The sequence below is a fragment of the Aquila chrysaetos genome, chromosome 2 (assembly GCF_900496995.4).
Source record: "Aquila chrysaetos chrysaetos chromosome 2, bAquChr1.4, whole genome shotgun sequence".
Lineage (NCBI taxonomy): Eukaryota > Metazoa > Chordata > Aves > Accipitriformes > Accipitridae > Aquila > Aquila chrysaetos.
The window spans coordinates 31,455,803-31,477,012 of NC_044005.1; the positions used below are offsets into that span (position 1 = coordinate 31,455,803).

The following is a 21,210-nucleotide window of genomic DNA, read 5'->3' on the forward strand; positions in this document are numbered from 1 at the left end:
AGGATGTAAACAGGTGGAAGGTGGTCAGTTAATTGTGATGCTTTTTATCAGATAGCATGTGACCATAACTTGACTTCCTTGGTGATTTGTGTTAAGTAAACATCTTGCCAGTAAAAGTGTATTAACTTCGTTTTGTTTTGATTCTTCTCCATGCATACTTAATTTTTTCACCCCAGTCATTAAAAGCACTTTGTAGTGGCCGTCCCAGGAAAAGCAGGTTGAAATGGTGATTTGTTGTTTGCTTCTAGCTAGCAGAATGAAATTGCATGTGTTTGAAGACAAAGTAATGGAAAGTTTCTCATCGAGACTGGGAAACAAATTACAGTGTCTTAATTGTTTGTCGGAGAGAGGATAAGGGAACAGACCTTATGCACTGGCGATGCACAGGTGGTTTTAATTTTCTGTACAGAATACACAATTTGCTCTGGATGCAGAAACAACCCTCCTTTATTGGTTTTTTTTTTTTTTTTTTTTTTGCAACACTTCATGCATTTATGAACCTGCAGACATAAAATGCTTTGCAATATTATTATGTTTTCAACAAGCCATTGACTGAAATAACAGAACATATTATGATTCAGGATAGAAATGAAGTGCTAATGACTTTATCCATTGATTTGGGGGCATGAAGACAAAATGTGATACAGTGTGTTTCTAGATTATAACACAGCTGGAAACCACTTCTAGATATATATATTTTTTTGTCATAAAATGTATCCTTGCATCCTTTTTAACAAGGCTAATAGCTTAAAAAGTAAACAGTTTCTTTGTTGAGATACTTGTTTATCATACGATACAATTTTAAGATGATCCATGAGGTTAGTTTCTTAAATCCTCATAGCCCCTGGATGCCAATTCTGCTTTCTTCCTTCTGAATGATGTGGGTATGGGGATAAGACTTTACTATTTCTGTACAAGATGAGTGGAATGGGGATGGCTCAGATGAATTTGGAGTGAGGAGAACTTAAAAAAAGTCAGATTGAGAATTTAAGAAGATATGTCTCTTCAAGTTAGTCTTTTTTTAAAAGATTGAATAAATCCCAAGTTTTTGAACAAGATACCTAGCAAGGATATTATGGAAGGGAAAGAGCTAAATTAGGATTAAATGAGGCTTCTTGCAACTTCTTGTCAAGTAGACATCTACTAAGAGTGCTGACATTGCGGTGTGATTTGCCTGGACTTTAACCATTAGCTCTAAGAGTATGCAGCAGCCTCTTTTACTTAAGAGATAAGAAACTAGTATTTGTTAACTAAAATTATTACAGTACAGTATAGACTCAGAATAGTATAAGTCCTGAACTATACTATATGTTCTGCTGTCCTAAGCCATTACTGATTAATCTCACAGTATACTTTTTAGGAACTTTACGACTGGCAAGAATATAGAGGGTTGAGTAATGCAATTTGTTAGTGTGTGTCGCATGATAAAAGTTGGGGCGGGAGGGGGAAATATATATGCTATGGACATTTTTGGAAGGTCTGTACTCACCCCTCTCCACGTTAGCTTAATACTTCTTTTGTTTTAATTTTTAGAAAAAATAAAAGTTCAATGCAAAAATTGAAATTTAATGGTAATTCTGAAACTTTAAGTGAGTCTCAAAATTCTGTCTAAGGGAACCCGAAATTATTCTCAATCATGTGTAATCATCGCACTTTCAGTGCAACATGCTATATAATAAATTTGTTAAAATGTCATTATGGAAATTTGGAAAGGTTTCATTAACAGAATTTTAATTTTCCTAATCTTCAAGTGCAGAATTATTTTTGCATAGAGATTATTTTATACAACAATAACAATGGCAAATTTTAAAAACCTAGAGCATAAGTCATTGCAGCAAAAGGAAAACAGCAATTTTACAAGTGCATGGACTAAAAAAGTTGTATGTATCAAATCAGTACGCTGAAAGATGAGAATACTAGTGAACTTTGAAGTTGAGATGTAATCTTTACATTAAAGAGGTTACTGCATTTTTATTTTATATGGAAATTTTATTTTTTAAATTATTAACTAACTAAATTTTCTGGAATTATGCTAATTAAAATTTCAAATGTAGTGTGCAGCCTTGTAATTACTACAGTATCAAAATGTAATTTAATTAAAACTGAGATAGTTGTTTGGATAATTCCAGGCTAGATTACCTACATATCTTAAAAGTAGGGTATGATCCTGTTTGTCATCTATTAAATATCTCCATATAAATACTAGCATTTAATCAAGTCTCATGTGGTGGCATTAGATTTTTATTTATTTATTTATTTAATGTTTTTCTCAGAGATATAGACATCCTTAAAATTTTTGTAATTACTAAAAAAGGAATAGGAACATCTGCATTATAACTTGAATTAGCATAATGCCACTGTATTAAGTAGCATAATTGTGGCTTGCTTGTTTTCTCTGAGGTGAACATAGAGGTTCAACAAAGGAGATGAATAACAGTTTCAGTATAGCTGATAAAAAATTTTTTTGGGGTGCCTTTGGGACACTTAATCTGAGCGAATAGCTATTATCTCAGCTCAAATTTGCTTTTAGTACATGTTGATTGTCAGACTGCAAAGTTTTGTGAATTTTTTTTCTGTTTTTTATATGGCTTCTACATCTATTCTCCACATGCTTTAAGCTGTGAAGTTGATTGCTGTTTTCCTGTTGGAGGATTCATTTAATTTCCTATTTCTAAAAACTCACTTTTGAGAATAGTTCATGCTGGCCATAATGAGATAAATTATTTTTGCGAGACTAAAAGGTTATCATGGATTTCTTTGATTTTCCTATTATAATTGTAAAGATGTATTAATACATCTGTCATTAGGACCATTCAGAAAGAGTTGCATTGTCCACTTTGATGCGATCGTGGAATAAATCACTGTTGAAATACAGAAATATACTGGGAAAAAAATGTAGAACACTTTAAGACCCTTAATTTCAAACTTAATTTTGCATTGAATGCACTCAGTTGTTTTGCTCTTGCAAAAAAAAAAATATTGTTTGATATGTATGATGGTTGGAATCAATTGTTGGAAGAAAAAAAAAATGTTTGTTTCTTTTTAAATAGAAAGTAGGAGTGAGTTCCTTGAGAAGTTGCAAAGAGCTCGAAGCCAAGTAAAACCATCTACTACAAGCCAGCCAATTTTATCAGCACCAGGGCCAACTAAACTTACTGTAGGAAACTGGTCACTCACCTGTTTAAAAGAAGGAGAAATAGCTATTCACAATTCCGATGGTCAGCAAGCTACAATACTGAAAGAAGATCTGCCAGGCTTTGTGTTTGAATCTAACAGAGGAACAAAGCATTCGTTTACAGCTGAAACCTCTTTGGGTAAGTATGTAGGTATGTGTTATGTGCAGGTAGGAGCAAGTGTATGTGAGGTAGTTTTCTGTTTGTTGCTTTTCATACCTGTGAGAAATTGTGATTTTTCTAAAAACATGTTGCAGGGTCAGAATTTGTGACTGGCTGGACAGGCAAAAGAGGAAGAAAGCTGAAATCTAAACTGGAGAAGACAAAGCAAAAGGTTAGTGAGCATTTGTGAATTTTATACTTAAAATTTAATTGAGTTTGTTTCATTTTATAACATGCTTATGGAGTTGTAGCTTCCTCTTAGAGGATTAAAATCTTCTGATTTCAACTAGACACAATTTTATGCTAAGCTTGAAGGAGAAAACTTCACTCACAACAAAGCATTTCTGCAGGTGCTTTTATCTAACAGTCTTAGTAAACTCTGAGCTCTTCTAGAGGAAGACGAATTTTCTTTTAAAAATGTAAGGAAATCCAATCCTCCTGACCTATATTTGTATAATTCTGTAGGCTTTTCTTTTTTTTTTTTTTTTTTTTTTTTTTAATGGAAAAAGAAAACGTGTTATGATCAATACTACAGTTGTATCAGAGGCATATGTTACTTCTATTCACTACATTCAGATACTAATTTTAGACTGGGTATTGTGGCAGATAGGGGGATGGAAGTGAACAGTCTGTATTGTAAGAGTTGTGGTAGTGAAGCAAAACGTGTTAATGCCCTCATTTTAAACTTCTCTAGAATTCTTCTTTCTCAAACTGAGGGAAAAAAAGAGGAACTAAGAAATCAAGTATTAAGCTTTTTACAAAAACACAAAATAACAGTATGTTCTGTGGCCAGCTGATGCCAAGGTCTCAAGCTAATCTTCAGTCTTGACCTCTCTTGCAGTTTCTAACAGTGCAGCTGATACGTTATGTACCAAAAATCTGCAGTATGTAAGGACACTTATATCCGAGTGACACTAAATTGAAAATTAAAATACTGTGTGAATGAGGATAGGTGGAATGATAAAAGGAAGGCAGTGCTCTTTCATACCTGGGATTGCACTGTGTAGCTCCGAAGCTTGTGAAACGTATTATTGTAGGACATGTGATGATGATGAAGAGGAAAGATTTTTGGGGAAATTTCTCACAAGCAAGTTGTTGTTTAATAAGAACTTATTTTATCAAATCTGTATCTTGTGTGATCCATACTTTGTAGATTCTTAGTATAAGATCACATAAGGACTTTTTGTGTGAGTTGGTTTAAGGAATGTGAATAGAGCATTCAGAAACCATATAAAACCCCTTTAATCTTACCTCTGAAAAGACTACCAGATCCATGATACAGTTCTAAAGAAACAGATTTACAGATTGAAAGTCCTGTCTTTTCTCCTACCTTTGTGCTGTAATTTAATATATGATGGTAAGCTTAGTTTCTGTAAGTCTCAATAAAATTCTGTGTATTTCCATTTATTTCTCCTGTACTTTTATCCTTTCACAACTTCTGCATTTCATGGTGTATGATAGGTTTTGGTTCTTCCCTACTTGTTTGTGTCTGTCATGGACTTCTTTAAAAAAGGTGACCAAGTTTCTAGTGTCTTGCAGAATAATAGTAGTCTCATTGCAGTAAGGTATGACTTCTGATTCTCATTTGTAGGTACGCACTATGGCGAGAGATTTATATGATGATCATTTTAAAGCTGTTGAAAGCATGCCTCGAGGAGTAGTTGTAACACTGAGGAACATAGCAACACAGTTAGAGTCTGCGTGGGAACTTCATACAAACAGACAGGTAAGTGTATCTCCTTTAATTTATAATGTGTGATGTCAGTGGAAATCACATAATGTTCAGACTAGTATGTCATGATGTAAAGGAAAGTCACAATATGTCTGTCTGAAATGTGGGAGTTTTTAATGTGTGTAATTCCTAGTTATGCACTTAACTGGGATGTTATTTTTTAAATTAAGCAAGTGGAAAAACTGTTACCTTGTTTCACCATTTTTTAAATGAAGCAAGTGGAAAAACTTACCTTGTTTCACCATAATTGTCTTTTTGTCTTCCAGTGTATTGAGGGAGAAAATACTTGGAGAGATTTAATGAAGACCGCTCTGGAAAACTTAATTGTACTATTGAAGGATGAGAATACTATTTCTCCGTATGAAATGTGCAGTAGTGGCTTAGTTCAATCATTGCTTACAGTTTTAAATAATGTGAGTTTGTAGAACATAAGTCTCTGAAGAAAAACTTTCTAAAAAATAAAGTAGGCATGTGCCTTAATTTAAAAAATCTGTTATAAATGTGGCTTTTTCCTGTCTTGATGAAAATCAGGCAGACTTGCTCCATTCAGTGGTCTACCTGTTTGAATATATGCTATCACAATAGATGACTTCAGTTTGAATAAGCCATGAAAAATCTTTAAATCAACAGTGGTTCAGTTCTAATGGCTGATATAATTTAGCTTTTCACATACAGATTTTAAATAGGAAATTCAGTGAGACTAAACAGTTCTTTTTGCCAGTATAAAGAATGAATATATTGCTTTCTTTTACAAGTAAAGTTTTTTTTTTCCTCTCTTAGAATGTTGATTTAGATGTGAAGCAAGACTGTAGTCAACTGGTAGAGAGAATAAACGTTTTCAAAACAGCATTCAGTGAAAATGAAGACGATGAAAGGTAAAAACAAAACAAAACCAAAAAAAACATTGCATCTGTGAAGCAGTATGGTATGTTTAAAATAACTTAAAGACAAAGGAACTGTTCTTTCCATTTCAATTTGTCTTTCTCTGGAATAGAAAATTGGTCTTAAAAGACAGCATCTGCTATTGAAGTAGCAATTGAAAATTCTACTGAATTTCTTCTATCTGTAAGAGTCAACCATACTGAATGTACATCTGTTGATGAATATAAAGGTGACTTATGTTCATCACTGTGCAGATTAGTATTTTTCTTACTGTGCTTTGATCATGTGACTGGAATAGATAATATCAGTAGAAATAGCGTGCTGAGATATTTGCTACAGCTGGGTACTATTTTCTGAGATACTATAGAATTTTATTCTTTGTTGTGTGCTAACATAGTAACTGTTCACTTTCACAGTCGTCCAGCAGTTGCATTAATTCGGAAATTGATAGCAGTGTTAGAATCTATCGAACGTCTACCTCTCCACTTGTATGATACACCAGGTTCTACATATAATCTTCAGGTAAATGTACAGTGACAGCAATATATTGTACTGAGTGATAAACAACTGAATGTTACATGTGAATTTCAGGAAAAGTTACACATGTTAAGTCTGTATGAAGCATATTCTTGTAGAAGTGGATAGAATTAGGTAAAGAGCAACAAACTTTTTGGCATTTATTTCCTCTAACACTTAACCTAAATGGGTGTTCCTCTACTGTCACTTTTACACACTTTGCTGAAGAGATAATGTGTGTGTTCTTTCTTTTGTCTTCAAGTATTGTTCTCTTTATATGGGAATATGCCCCTTAGTAAGTATCTGTACTACTGGAATGAGCATTTTGTTTAAGACAATTATAAGACATGTTTATTTGTGATGACTAGGGATGGGCTGTAATAGTTAAAAGGGTCCCTTCTAGGGCTGTGTGTTCATTTGGTAATACACAACACCTGCAGGATCAGCAGCTGCTTATAAAGGAAAGCTGCAATTTGGCTAAAAATATTACTTGTTTTTGTTTAGTTTGGAATCTTGTTTTTTTCTGTTCGAAAGCACACTTCAGGATTTTGCGAGATGGCAGTGAAGTGTGAATACTTCTGTTTTGAAGCTAAATTATTAGAAAATAGTTGCAGAAAGTTGCAAAAACACTGCTGCTATTGAATATTTTGAAAAGCATTTTCAGTTTTTATATTATTGTAGTTGCTAGTCTACAAGATTTGGAAATAAAAGGTATGAAAACACATGAAAAGAGAAAATATTAGCTTGAATGTGTAATTGACTTATACATTGACTGTCATACTAAAGAATTGTTTGGTTAATTGAAAAAATGGAGTATTAGGGAATTCCTTTTTAAAGCATTAAATTAGAATATAGTTTAAGTTGCACAACAAAAATACTTGATACACCACTAAAACTGTTGTAGTGAAGTATATTGCTTTTCTTAGAATTACAAAACCCAAGCAGAAAAGCCTGTATTAATGTTTGGCTACTCTTTCAGATATTAACGAGGCGCTTGAGGTTTCGTTTGGAACGTGCCTCAGGGGAGACATCTTTAATAGATCGAACTGGTAGAATGCTAAAGATGGAGCCGTTGGCAACTGTTGAATCTCTAGAACAGTATCTCCTGAAAATGGTGAGCAACATACCACAGGGGGTTCACGAGGAATGGTTGCATTCTGCATCTCTAATACTTGATTTCTTTTCATTCATATGTAGGTAGCAAAGCAATGGTACGACTTTGATAGGGCTTCATTTGTTTTTGTACGAAAATTACGTGAAGGTCAAACATTTGTGTTCAGGCATCAACATGATTTTGATGAAAATGGAATTATTTACTGGATTGGGACAAATGCAAAGTGAGTTTCTTCAAAGCTGAATATTTTGAAGTCAGACAATAAACTGTGATCCATGGGGCAGGGTGGGGAGAGAATTAACAATGAAATCTGTTATAGTTTTTTTAGGAGTAGGAGGTATCTGCTTTTCCTGTTGATCAATAGAATTACATTTCATTTTACTTTAATAGAAAAATATGAATCTGTGAAGTTGTGTTGAGAATTTGTTGTATGTTTACCTAAGAAATGAAGGGGTGGGGAAGTTTGGGTCTTTGTTTTTGTTTGCTGTGGTTTTCTTAGGTTTTGTTGGGGTTTAGGTGGTGGGTTTCTTGTTTGTTTGCGGGTTTTTTATTTGGTTGGTTTGTTTTTTAAACTACTGTAGTACAGTGAAGTTTGGAACACCGCTAAAGTTATCTAATTATCTAAAATTATATTAATAATTTTGGTTTTTAATAAACTCAGCTGTAATATACAATTCACAGTAAATGTCAAACGTTACTGATGCCTGTTCTTTTTTAATGTAAGTAATAATTGAACAGTACATTTCTCTTTTTAATATAGAACTGCATATGAGTGGGTAAATCCAGCAGCCTATGGGTTAGTAGTGGTTACATCCTCAGAAGGAAGAAATCTGCCTTATGGCCGTTTAGAAGACATCCTAAGCCGTGACAGTTCAGCTCTCAATTGTCATACTAACGATGATAAGAATGCTTGGTTTGCCATAGATCTTGGCCTTTGGGTTATACCATCAGCTTACACGTTACGCCATGCTCGAGGTTATGGACGATCTGCTCTCAGAAATTGGGTTTTCCAGGTATCTAAGGATGGACAGAACTGGACTACTTTGTATACTCATGTTGATGACTGTAGTCTCAACGAACCAGGGTATGTCAGTGTGTTTTATCACTTTTTATAAAACTGAGCTCAGTTAAAAAGGTACTTGGCTGTAGACTATTTTAATGTGTACTGTAGGTGTAATAATATAACTATATGAAGAAATGGTAGGTGATCTAAATTATCAAGGATGGGCTGGAAAACAAATGATTCATAAGTTCTCTGTATGGTTCACATAATGGCATTTGTGCTTTTCCATCATTGTAGATATTGCATTTCGGGTTTTTTTGTTTGGTTTTTTTGTTTGGGTGTTTTTTGGTTGGTTGGTTGGTTGGTTTTTTCAGAAAACAGTAACACCAGCACTTATCCAGAGTTTCTCCCTAGTGTTAACAGGTTTTATCTATCTTGTGGTCTTGGCAGTTTCATACTTGATCAGCATTATGGTTTTGTTTGCTTTGGTACTAAGGTTTTTGGTTTTGTTTTGTTTTGTGGTTTTTTTTTTTGTTTGTTTTTGTTTTTTTGTCCCCCACCCACACCCCCTTCCTAATAAATTTAAAGGTCTACAGCAACATGGCCTTTAGATCCTCCAAAAGATGAGAAACAAGGTTGGAGACATGTTAGAATAAAGCAGATGGGAAAGAATGCCAGTGGGCAAACACACTACCTCTCCCTGTCTGGATTTGAACTTTATGGCACTGTGAATGGAGTATGTGAAGATCAGCTGGGTAAGAAAAAGAATGTGTACATCCTATTTGTTCTCTTCAGATGCTAGTGAACTTAAAATACAAAAATCAGTGTGAAAAAGCAGGTTAACTTTTGCAGTGGAACTTGCTTAGAAGCAAGATCAAAATTATTCCCCATTCAATACTTTAAAGTCTTTCCATTTCAATTACATTTCTTGTAGGAAAAGCTGCTAAAGAAGCTGAAGCAAATCTGCGAAGGCAGCGACGTCTAGTCCGTTCTCAGGTGTTGAAATATATGGTTCCAGGAGCTCGTGTAATCAGAGGAATTGATTGGAAATGGAGAGATCAGGATGGAAGCCCACAGGGTGAAGGCACTGTTACAGGAGAATTGCATAATGGTGAGCATGAATTGCCTGACTTTGTAAATGTTTGTAGCATTAGTTTATGTGAAACGGGTAGCATTAAAGTATTTCCTTTGTAGTGTCTTGAAGAAGCTGATAAAATTTTAAGTATTTTGGGGAGAAGGAACTCAATTACTACAACTGTCATGTTCCATTTGTGAAATTCCATTTTAATGCATGAAAAAAAATTCTTCCTGTAAATGAAACTTTTGTAGAGCTTTGCTTAATTAAAATACCAAATTGTTATTTAGACATCTGTTACAAACAAGAAAAAGTACATGAAGGTGATTGATGCAAACTGATTAATTAAGCTTTGGGCCTGCAAAATCTATAATTACCTTCTTCATTTCTTCTAGCTTAGCATTTGCAATATTTTTCTTGACTTCTGTTGTACCCTGTACCTTTCCTACCTTGCTAGCTTCATTGGGATCAGATTGTTATTTTTTTTAATTAAAAGCATGAAAAGTAATTAATTTATGGAGCAAAATAAAAATCTGCAACAGCCAGGAAAGTCAAGGCTTAGGAAGCTAAGATATTAAAGAGGCTCCAGAAGAGGTGATGATCTTGTCAGCTGAACGTGCTTTCTACCTTTTTCCCCCTGTCCCCTTATTTTGGGGTATGTAAGACTTGCCTTGTTCCTGAAGTGTCTTCAGCTACTCTTAGACTCATTCTTAGCCAGATTTTAAAATTTCTTCTAGTTTGTTGAGTTGTCAGCTCTCAAACATGGAGAAATGTCCAAAGTACAATGTCTTAAAATGTTTTGAAACTTCGAATCTTATTTAAGCCATTCAGTATAGCTTGTAGGGAATTCTGTCATCTGTATATTGTTCTTATCAGATGCAACAGTATCCATAGCTACATTCTCACTTTGAAGACTTAGGTATTATTGGTGAGTAGTTTTCTGCTAAATCAGTGTTTTCGTTCCTATGTTCCAGTAAAACTTTCCCATTTAAGCATAGGTGAAATTGGAGTTCGTTTATCAAATGGTGATGCCAAACAATGTGAAATGTGTTATCAGCAGGGTCTTATTTCTGCCGCAGTTGTCTTTAAAACAGAATTTTGAAAATAGTATCCTGTTGACTTTTTTTGTCATTATTGACAAGTTTAGATGAATCTTGAGGAGTTTTAGCGCTGTAATGATGGAGCAGTAAGACTCCAAGGACATAATAACTATTAAAAAATTGTGCAGATTTAAAACTGTTTTCCTACAATATTAATTACAAAGGAACTATACAAAATAAGAACAGTTATTTAGTTGTGCCTTTACCCTGTTCAGATATTCATAAAGGGGAAAAATGATACTGTTTAACTACAGTATGGAACTTAATTTTTTTTTCTATTTGATAAGAAAGGTAAATGAACAGTAGAAAGGAGAAAATTGAGACTTGCTTCACAAATTTACCTTCCAAAGTTTAGTGGCATGAAGCTACTCAGATATAGCTCATGAAGATGGAATAAAATCATACAAGAATAATATGATCTAAACCTGCTCATGTGCTCACATATGCTCACTTACCATAACTGAAAACTTTATCCATTTTTAAATAATCTTTGTCCAGAGTGATATTTAAATAGAAAATTGCTTCTTCTGTTTTGGTCTAGGAAGTGATGACTTTTGGGTAGTTATAAGGTAAAAGTGCATCTGACAGTACTAAAAAGAATATTTACTTCAAATTAGGTCTCTTCTCTTTTATTAAAGAAAAATATGTGTGTACATCTGGACCTGACATCTTTTGAATTTCTGTCTGAGGTTACAGAAGATGACTGAGCTTTAGAGATTTTATTTTTAAGGAAAATGTGTATTGATTAAAATAGTGACACCAAGTTTTGTTACAGTTAACATACAGTAAGAAATACTAGAAGGAATTTTTTAGGTGACTCTGAGATTGTGGTACATACTCAGACAAGCAAAAATAAATTATTTTGCCCCTATTTCTGTCCTAGTTAGCTAAATTTTGCATGTTACCCTCATAATTGCAGACTTATTACATTTAACTGTTAAAAAAATACTGGTACTCTAAATAATCATTTAATAAAGGAATTGAAGAGTAGCATCTCTTATTCAGTGTTGTTTTGGTCCCAGTATAAAGTTTCATTCTATGAAATAGATTCTTTTTCCAACCCTGAAATCTTACTTGAAGTAGTCCTTATCTGACTGCCGTAAACCTTTTCCTGTGAATAAGAAATGTTTGAGTCTGTGTAAATTATTGAACTAAAAAGCTGAGTATCAGTGAATTAATTCTTTCACTTTGCAGGGCAAGAATAAGAATCCCAAACTAATCAATTTCATAAAATGTCTTCTGTTGGGCAAATATGCTTATCCACAAGCATCCAACGAAGAAAAACATTATAGAATGTCCTTGCAAGAATTATAACTTCTTGACAGATATTAATAAAGTTATGATGATACATTTTAATATACCTTTCTGTTATTAGAGAATCTAATAATAAAATTTTGAGAGATCCTAGTAGGTCAGGTTCCTTCCTGAAGGCAACTTTACTTTTGGCTGGATTCTGGGACCCTGAAGATAGAGGCTGATCGCCAAAAATACCAAATCGTTTAGATTTAAACACTTCCTTTTTAATTGGCATTAAGGGTTATTTAGTGACTTTATTAATTCAGACGTGCAGCCCTTATGAGAAGCTGATCCCACATTGTGGAGCTAGTCTGACACGCTCCTGTCTGCTTTCTGCTGGATCTCACAAACTCCTGTCCCTTTCCAGGCTGGATTGATGTCACCTGGGATGCTGGTGGCTCTAACTCTTACCGTATGGGCGCAGAAGGAAAGTTTGACCTCAAGCTTGCACCAGGGTACGACCCTGATTCAGCGGCATCACCCAAACCTGTTTCATCCACTGTTTCAGGCACAACGCAGTCATGGAGCAGCTTGGTGAAAAACAACTGTCCAGACAAGACGACTGCTGCTGCAGGCTCCTCAAGTAGAAAAGGAAGCAGCAGTTCTGTGTGTAGCGTGGCCAGTAGCAGCGACATCAGCTTGGGTTCGACCAAAATGGAGCGGAGATCAGAAAGTGTAATGGAGCAAAATATAGTTTCAGGCACTGACGTCCATGAACCAATTGTTGTTCTGTCTTCTGCTGATAGTGTGCCCCAGACTGAAGTAGGGTCATCTTCCAGTGCAAGCACCAGCACCTTAACAGCGGACATGGGAAATGAAAATGCAGAGAGGAAGTTAGGTCCTGATAACTCAATACGTACTCCTGGGGAGTCCAGTGCTATATCCATGGGAATTGTTAGTGTAAGCTCTCCTGACGTGAGTTCAGTCTCTGAACTGACTAATAAAGAAGCAGCTTCCCAACGACCTCTAAGCTCTTCAGCAAGTAACAGACTCTCGGTCAGTTCTTTGTTGGCTGCTGGGGCACCAATGAGCTCCAGTGCAAGCGTTCCTAACTTATCATCTCGAGAAACTTCCAGCCTGGAGTCCTTTGTTCGAAGAGTGGCAAACATAGCACGTACCAATGCCACGAACAACATGAATTTAAGCCGAAGTAGCAGTGATAACAATACTAATACTTTGGGAAGAAATGTCATGAGTACTGCAAGTAAGTAAGCTATGTTTATTTTTAATTGAAGCTTTTGTTGTTTCTTTGGCTTTCATTAGACTTAAAGAATTGGCCTGATAGAGAAATGAACTTAGAGCAGCCTTGACCTTGTGTATGCCTGAAGAACTCATGAAGAGCTCACAGAATTCATGTCAGCTGGAATGTGTTACATTGCCCTGTGATGTCAGATTACACTATCCATCAAATAGAAAATAATTTGAATTTGATGTCTATTACATGTTTAGGAAGAGAGAGGGTGTATTTTTAGATTAAGCGGCTGGAAGGCTAGCAACAGTAGCTAATGTGGGCTACTCTTGCTTTCTGATATGTGTAATTTTGCATATTCACCTTGTATCTGCCTATTTCTGTTATTTTTCCATTTTCCTTAGGAAAGGCAGTTTGTGCATATTATGAAGTCTCTGAGCTTAGGAACTAAGAACACAGTAGAAAGAAAAAAGTAAACTGTGGTATGGTGAAATTTTAGTAGATTCCTGCATTCTATCAGGCTGAATAACTTAATGTACTCTAATACTGTGTATGTTTTCTAAACATGCTATGGTCATTAAGGCTTGGATTCGGTGAACTGTTCAGGCATATTAAGCGTAAGGAAGTTTGTAGTTAACAGTGATTTAAGTGGCATTATATACATGCTTTAACATTTGCATGTTCTCACATTACATGTAGGATCAAGGTATTAGCAGATAAGTTGTAAACCTGCTTGTTGTGAGTTCACTATTCTGAATTTTCAGCATGATCACATCAGAGTTGCTAGTCAACCAGCCTTGTTACATGTTTTGTTCAGTGATGCTGATAGTATTTTAGCCACAGAGCTGCAGTTCATGAGGTAGGCAAGTTAGAAAAGGTAAAATTACCCAAGCCAGAGAGAAACACTCAGTTTGTTGTTAAGCTTTCATGTTTTTCTAGGACTTCTATGCTTCCTTATTTAAAAATGTGGTGTTTGCTTTTCACATTTCTAAAATTTTTAATAGTGAGCGTTTTCTTTTTTGTTGGGGAGATTTTTCTATGTATTCTTATATCCATATTGTGATACTGGGAGGGAGAAAACATTTGCAGCCTGCATTAAAAATGTAGATAAGATACTCAAGGGAAGATTTCCAGTAATTGGTCCCCTTTTAGGCAGACAGTGCCTCTGGTTCTGAAGTAGTTTTGTGCTGGGGGAGGGGGAGCACCTTTGAAAAACGTAGTAAGATACTTCAATAGCAAGTTTAACAGATTTCATGAATGTTTGATATTCATACAGTGCTGAAGTTGGAAATAAGAATATGGGAAAGTAAAAATTGGATTTAATATAAAAATATATTCACACTTTAAAATTATCCCTCATGTAGGAATTACTTTGTTTTATACATCTTATAAAAATAGAAACTGTAAATGGGAACTTGTGCCCCAAGAAGAAATCAGAGACTAACTTTCAGCAATCTCACCGAAGTTCTTTTAGAGCATTGTAAAAAGCTTGGGTGGTTGGGTTTTTTTTTGTGTTTTTTTTTTAATTATTTTTCTTTGGCCTGTCTGGGTTTAAAAAAACAAAACAAAACAAACCACCAAAACCACCCCACCCCCCAAAAAAACGCCCAACCAAAAAGTCAAGTCTGAAATCATGATTAGTGATGCAAGTCTTTCTGGACTTGCTGTAGTGGTTGCTTTTAAAAATGTCTGTATTTGCCAGGAGTTAAGTGGTGTGTATAGTAGCCAGTTTCAATTTGTTCTTGAATTCAGAGCAAATGAAATGCTGACACTTAATGCCTTTTTCTGTTTATTATAATAGCAAAGAGTTTACTGTTATTAATTAGAAGTGGGTGGAAGATATGAATACTGAACAACTTATTTTCAAGTTCTTAAACAACAAAAGAAAAACCCTTTGGTCTGGAAAATTTCCACGTTTTCATAGAGATGAGCATAGGCTTATTAACAACCCTAAACTTAAATTTCATTCTCTCCCTCCCTATGCATAGAAATAATTTCAAGCACTATACCTGCTTGGGTCACCTTTGCTGATATTTTGTTTGCATTTTTACATTTTTATTTACAAACTGTTACTTATGTTCCTAAGGAGGGGGGAAAAAAAAAAAAAAGGGAGTATCTGGCAAACAATAAAAATAGAAACAGTAAGGTTTGTTTTTCTCAAAAAGCTACCAAATGCCCTTAGGGAAAGAATCTTTGTTGTATTGTATCCTGCTTCAAGGGTAGTAACCTTTTGCAAACCTTGATGAAAATAAGAGTCTGAAATTCAGAATTTAGACTTTTTTAAGAAAGCAGTGCCTCAGTTTACATAAGATGCAATAATGAAAATGTTTACTTTAAAATTGCAAAACTTGCATTTGATAAATTTTAGAAAAGGTAGATTGAAAAACAAGGTTTAAATTTAAGTATAAGTGACGCCTCAAATTTGCACGTGCAAACATGTGATAAATCTCCTGTGTTTGAAGATAAGCATGTGAGAAAATGTTTTGAAGATTGGGATGTAAATGTGTAGTTGCACATAGGTATAACTTCTACTCAGTTACGTATACTACTTGAAATTCTTTCCATTGAGTTCACAGTGAATTCAGTCTTGTTTCAGTTAACTAAAATGCATTTACTGTGTTGTATTTAGATGTGCAGTAAGGTGACTTCTTAGTGGTGGTTTGCGTATTCTGAAAATTATTTATGTAAATCATACACATAAGTAAGGTATTAAGTCACATGTTTCACAGTACTGCCAACTCAGGCTTGTCGCCCATCATGTACATGTGTGCTAATAGTTACATGAAAGATAACAAGTCAGAGCTGCTTTAAGAGCTTTAGAAAAATGTGCAAAAATCACAAGTTTCACATTTGTCTTCTGTTCTCAAATCATTTATATATAGTTAAACTGTTTTACCTGTATAATTTTGATTATATTGCTTTTTAGAGGTTAAATTACATTTTAGGCTTACAGACAGATGCAGTATTGAAGTAACAGATTTCAGGAATACCTTTCATATGTTGAAAATGAAATTAAGTAATTTCAGAATTACAGTGGGATTTGGGGATTTATTTGATAAAATTATTTGTTTTAAATGTATGCAAGGGCATATGCTCAGAAATGGGCATCTGCATTGTAGGGTGCACTTTTGCACTGGGAAACCCTTCCCCTTTTAGTCTGTTTTTCTTTATTGTATAATAACACATCTGATAATTTCTCAACCCCAAATATATTTTTAAACACAGGAGTCATGCATGTAAATTGTACTCTTCAAGTCATCAAATCATTTATTTTATCTTACCATATCTTTATCTATAGCTTCTCCTCTTATGGGTGCCCAAAGTTTTCCTAATCTGACTACAACTGGTACCACATCAACAGTGACCATGTCTACATCCAGTGTTACTAGCAGCAGCAATGTAGCTACAGCAACTACAGTTTTATCTGTTGGTCAGTCGCTTAGTAATACTCTAACTACTAGCCTAACATCAACATCTAGTGAGAGCGATACAGGTCAGGAGGCAGAATATTCTTTATATGGTAAGTTTCATTTTTAAATGAACATAAGCAGACTTCCCATTAATGATTTTTCCTTTTCTCCCGTTGTTATGATTTTCTCATGTAGTAGTTTATTTACTGAAAAGTATTTTAAAGTTGAGCTGTTCATATGTTACTAGTTCTGTAAGGCAGTAAGTAAAATAATGTTAACATAGTAGTATTTTCTTATGTTTTCAGGTCTTTATTTTCAGCAGTTTCTATCCCACTTTATTATTATTTATGGTATAGTTTATTTAGGCACTTAATCTTTTCCTTAATCAAAGAAGTTTAGTATCTAATATAGTTTGCATATGAAGTCTAATTAAAATCAAAATGTTATTTCTCACTGTTTTGTTTAGGCATGCTGCATGCTCAGTCTGAGGTACCTTGTATTACTCGGTGATTGAAAACTATCTGCCATTAGGCACATTATACACTTAAAATGGTATATGAGGTTCCAGGTATCTCAATACCGTAACAGTAACTGCAAAAAATTGGAAAGAACACAGAAAGGAAAATGACATGGAGAGTGGAATTATGTGGTTGGAGGAACAAAATCCAGAGTTATGTGGGTACTGTATGCTAGAAACAGACATTAGGACAGAAGTTATTTACTGGATATGAGTACTGTGAAAGAAGATTTAGTTAGCTAGTTTGATAGTATCTAGGAATCAAGTTGATGAAATGAAGTAAAGAAAAACCTGGGCTAGATATGGGAAAATACTTCCTAATGTAAAGTTTATTGGATTATGAGGCATTCTTGAAAGAAAAGATACTTGATTTGTTTAAAACTTATTGGATTAAGATTGTGTTCTATTTTGTTGCCTATTGAAATTGCTTGAAAAATATCTGGTAATTTCAATGGATATTGGAATTGAGCTGCATGGAGGTGGTCAGTTAAGATATCTGCATATGCCATCTCCCTTTATTCTTTTAATAAGTCTCATTTGATATTTTGATTGGGTGACAAGTCTTAAAATATATCGTAAACAACTAGGCAAATAGAGTTACCTTAAAGTTTCGGTTGGGGCATTAGCAACAATTCAAAGGGTGTTTGGGTGGTATAGATAGTTTATATGTGTACAGAAAAATGTAAAAGTTCAAAGATTCATCACAGTCCACCTTGGACTGCTGTGAACTTCTTTTCTGGTTTGGGGGGGTTGGTTTTTAAGCCTTAGTACTAGGTGGGTGAAATTGAACTTTGTATCTGTCTTCAGCTTCTTGTTACAGAAACTAATTAGGAATTGAATCTTTAAAAATACCACTCTTAAATGTTTATTTTAAATGTCCTTTACATTGTAGTTTGAGGTCTAAGCCACACATTCTTAGTGGAATTTACATCACTAGTCTGTTTTTAAAATTAATTAGACATAGAATCAAACACATACATTTGTGTACCATTTTTTTTGCGATCTTTTGTAATTTAAAATAAGAGTAATTGTAAAATGTTTGATACAAGCAAATGAGAAACTGATCACTTGCTGATCACTCTTAATTATACAAATGTTAAGTGCTTCTTTTGTTAGTTATGCTGTTGACTAGACCCCTGGACTTTTTGTCAGGTGTATGCTTTTATCACAGCTTTTAATCTTGTTATGCCATAAGCAGTGTTTTAGTTCTCTTTTTCTGTTTTAAGTGAGATTTGTTTTTTCACTCTTCCCAGTGCTCCTGTTCCTTAATTTTCATAATTTTGCTTTAAAAGTTATTCTTGGCTTTTGTTCTGTACATAAATGTATATATGTATTACAGATTTTCTTGATAGCTGCCGAGCTAGTACTCTGTTGGCAGAGTTAGATGATGATGAGGATCTACCTGAACCAGATGAAGAAGATGATGAAAATGAAGATGACAACCAAGAAGATCAAGAATATGAGGAAGTTATGGTACAGTATAGTTAGCATAGATGATATCTTAATTGACTAACAGATGTATTAAAAATCCGCAGACTTTTTTGGCAATATGGGGTCCTAGCTATAATCTTTCCATTAATTAAAGCAAATGTATTTAGCTTTCAGACTACTAGTTCGGAGTACCTGTCCATTAAGACTCTAAATGAAATGCCAGAGTTAAAATCATGTTATGCTTTTTGGGGGCTGCAAACTGAATACTACTTCATGAAGACAGTTCATTGTCCCTTTTCCTTATTCTTGCATATATTTTGTGTATTAAGACAGCTGTTTTCTCCTGCGTTCAAATGGGTGTGATAAAATTGCAAGGCCTCACTAGATAGGACAGCTAACAGGGCAATGCCCTTTCTGTACAAATTTGATTGTACCACCTTCAGCATTTATTCCAGAGAAGAGTGTTTTTGAACACCAGTGCACCCTGAGACCTTATAGGTTAGAATTAATATCTTAAAAACAGCCTGGGAACAAGTTGACAGACAGTAGAAATGATGGATCACTAGTTCACTGGCTGATGAAATGGTATAACTTTGTGGGTAGGCTGCTGAATTCTGTAATTATACAGTTTTGGGATGTTTTTAACTGTAGGCCTGTGTGAAGCAAACTGTAATAATTTAAGTATGCCAGAGGAAATCTCTCTCCTAAAAAAAAAAAAAGGGGGGAGTGGGGGGAGCAAGAGAAAAAAGGCAAAACCCAGCAGGTTAGTCCACATGGGTCTCGCCTACATTATCGTGAGTTCTGGCCTTTCATTTGGTTCTTCTTTAGGGGTATGAATAATGCTTGGCCTTCTACCACCATTGAAGTGATCAGAATGGATATTGCAAGGTCTAAGAGGAAAAATACGACTTCAATAATGATAATTTCATGTTTATTACATAAATATAAGTATTGTTTTATGGAATTATAGAAACTTCCTCTTGTAATTAATATGAAAACTTCTAGTCACTTGAACCAAAACATTTAGCATTTTAACCTACTGTGATTATACTTCTAATAGAAATTCAAGTACATTACTAAGTATTTCATTATTTTGCCTTCTGCACAAAGATATGAAATTAGGAATGGAAAATCCAGCACTACTTAAGTGGATCTACAATGCAAACAATAATCTTAGTTTGTAGATTGTCGATCACTTTTCAGAAATTACTAAATAGAGTTACTAGTGTTGTTCATGGGAAGAAGCAGAAATAGCTAAAATAGTCGTTGCTTAAGATTACACAGCAAGAATTGGATCCGGAAAAGAAAATTCTTCTTTCTTGGGTTCCAGTCCTTTTCCCTCTGATATACTGTATAATTCTTCTCAATGAGGAGTTGAGCAGAAACAGTTCAACAGTTCAAAACAAGTTGAACAGCTTGTTGTAGAAAAGTCATAAGCAGTTAATACTTGCTAAAGCTCATTGAAAATTAGATTCTTCCCACCATAATAGTTCCAGTATTTTGGTATTTGATTTAATCTCTGGATAAAATGTGTATATATTACATATCAATATATGTATACGCTTTCAAAAAAACACTACTTGTTTTCAGAAAAAAATAATGTATTTGACACCATTGATTTATTTGAATCCTTGATATTCCAAAGTTTGTGGAATACACAGAACATCTACACCAAGTTTGCTGGTCTACAATACTTTGTATTTCCCTATATTCTGGTGCTTCATGGAAAGTTTCATTCTTTCCAGATATCATAAATACACCTGTTGTAAGGTTAGCCTATTTATGTTGATTTCTCTTTTTCTGTGGTTTTGATAATTCTCTTGATTCCTGCTTGAACTGGTTAAATGGAACTAATACTGTTATGTGCCAGCTTTGGTATCTTTGTGTCAATTTTAGTTTACATGACTGCTGTATTCCCTAACTTTTAAATTTTTGATCAAATGATTCTTTGTAGCAGAATCTAAAAAACAACTACTTTTTTTTAGGAAGAAGAGGAGTATGAAACCAAAGGAGGCCGTAGAAGAACATGGGATGATGACTATGTATTGAAACGGCAGTTTTCTGCTCTGGTTCCTGCTTTTGACCCGAGACCTGGTCGTACTAATGTTCAACAGACAACTGACCTAGAAATCCCTCCACCGGGTATGCTGACAAGACATTTGTGATACTTGATCTGGCTTTAGGATGGAGACTAACTGTTAAGGGCCCATTGGGCTCTGGGGATCCTATCACTATTAACCAGTATAACATGCTTTTGTGGCTGTGCAGCTTTCTCTGTTTGAATGAGAGTTTTATCTACCTCTGCAGGTGCAAGCATTATTGAGGGAAAAAGTAAGTTAAGTGCTGTGTAAAATAAGTGTCCTCATTAATTTAACTCGGATGAGTGATAAATCTTTTGCTATGTCTGGTTCCACCTGCAGGGAATAATCTGTGTGTTGAGCTACTCAGAACAGCTTTGATTGGAGAGGGCTTGCTGAAACAGTCCAAAGCAGAGGCGAGGGGAAAGCTAATACAGTAATTGAGCAGTCTGTATGACCAGCAGCACAGCACCTGATCTTGCTCCTTAGTTCATTCTTGTTTAGCAGTGTGGGTGTAGTCAATGTTCATTAC

At 34.6% G+C, this 21,210-nt stretch overlaps 1 protein-coding gene across 10 annotated transcripts in view; it reads left to right on the plus strand.

Moving 5' to 3' along the window:
- Nucleotides 1-21,210, plus strand: part of HECTD1 (HECT domain E3 ubiquitin protein ligase 1) — a 65,610-nt gene that overhangs the window by 30,924 nt on the left and 13,476 nt on the right. For 4 of the 10 annotated variants that reach the window (XM_041118756.1, XM_041118770.1, XM_041118764.1 and 1 more), the window contains 15 exons: nucleotides 3,051-3,326; nucleotides 3,431-3,507; nucleotides 4,927-5,061; nucleotides 5,334-5,480; nucleotides 5,848-5,942; nucleotides 6,366-6,471; nucleotides 7,445-7,579; nucleotides 7,663-7,802; nucleotides 8,340-8,663; nucleotides 9,171-9,337; nucleotides 9,517-9,693; nucleotides 12,421-13,257; nucleotides 16,541-16,762; nucleotides 18,509-18,642; nucleotides 20,586-20,742. In XM_041118756.1, coding sequence (XP_040974690.1) covers nucleotides 3,051-3,326; nucleotides 3,431-3,507; nucleotides 4,927-5,061; nucleotides 5,334-5,480; nucleotides 5,848-5,942; nucleotides 6,366-6,471; nucleotides 7,445-7,579; nucleotides 7,663-7,802; nucleotides 8,340-8,663; nucleotides 9,171-9,337; nucleotides 9,517-9,693; nucleotides 12,421-13,257; nucleotides 16,541-16,762; nucleotides 18,509-18,642; nucleotides 20,586-20,742 — 3,129 coding nt within the window. The remainder of the gene's footprint in view (nucleotides 1-3,050; nucleotides 3,327-3,430; nucleotides 3,508-4,926; nucleotides 5,062-5,333; nucleotides 5,481-5,847; nucleotides 5,943-6,365; nucleotides 6,472-7,444; nucleotides 7,580-7,662; nucleotides 7,803-8,339; nucleotides 8,664-9,170; nucleotides 9,338-9,516; nucleotides 9,694-12,420; nucleotides 13,258-16,540; nucleotides 16,763-18,508; nucleotides 18,643-20,585; nucleotides 20,743-21,210) is intronic. The other 6 variants (XM_041118775.1, XM_030043447.2, XM_030043478.2 and 3 more) reach the window with 4 other exon arrangements.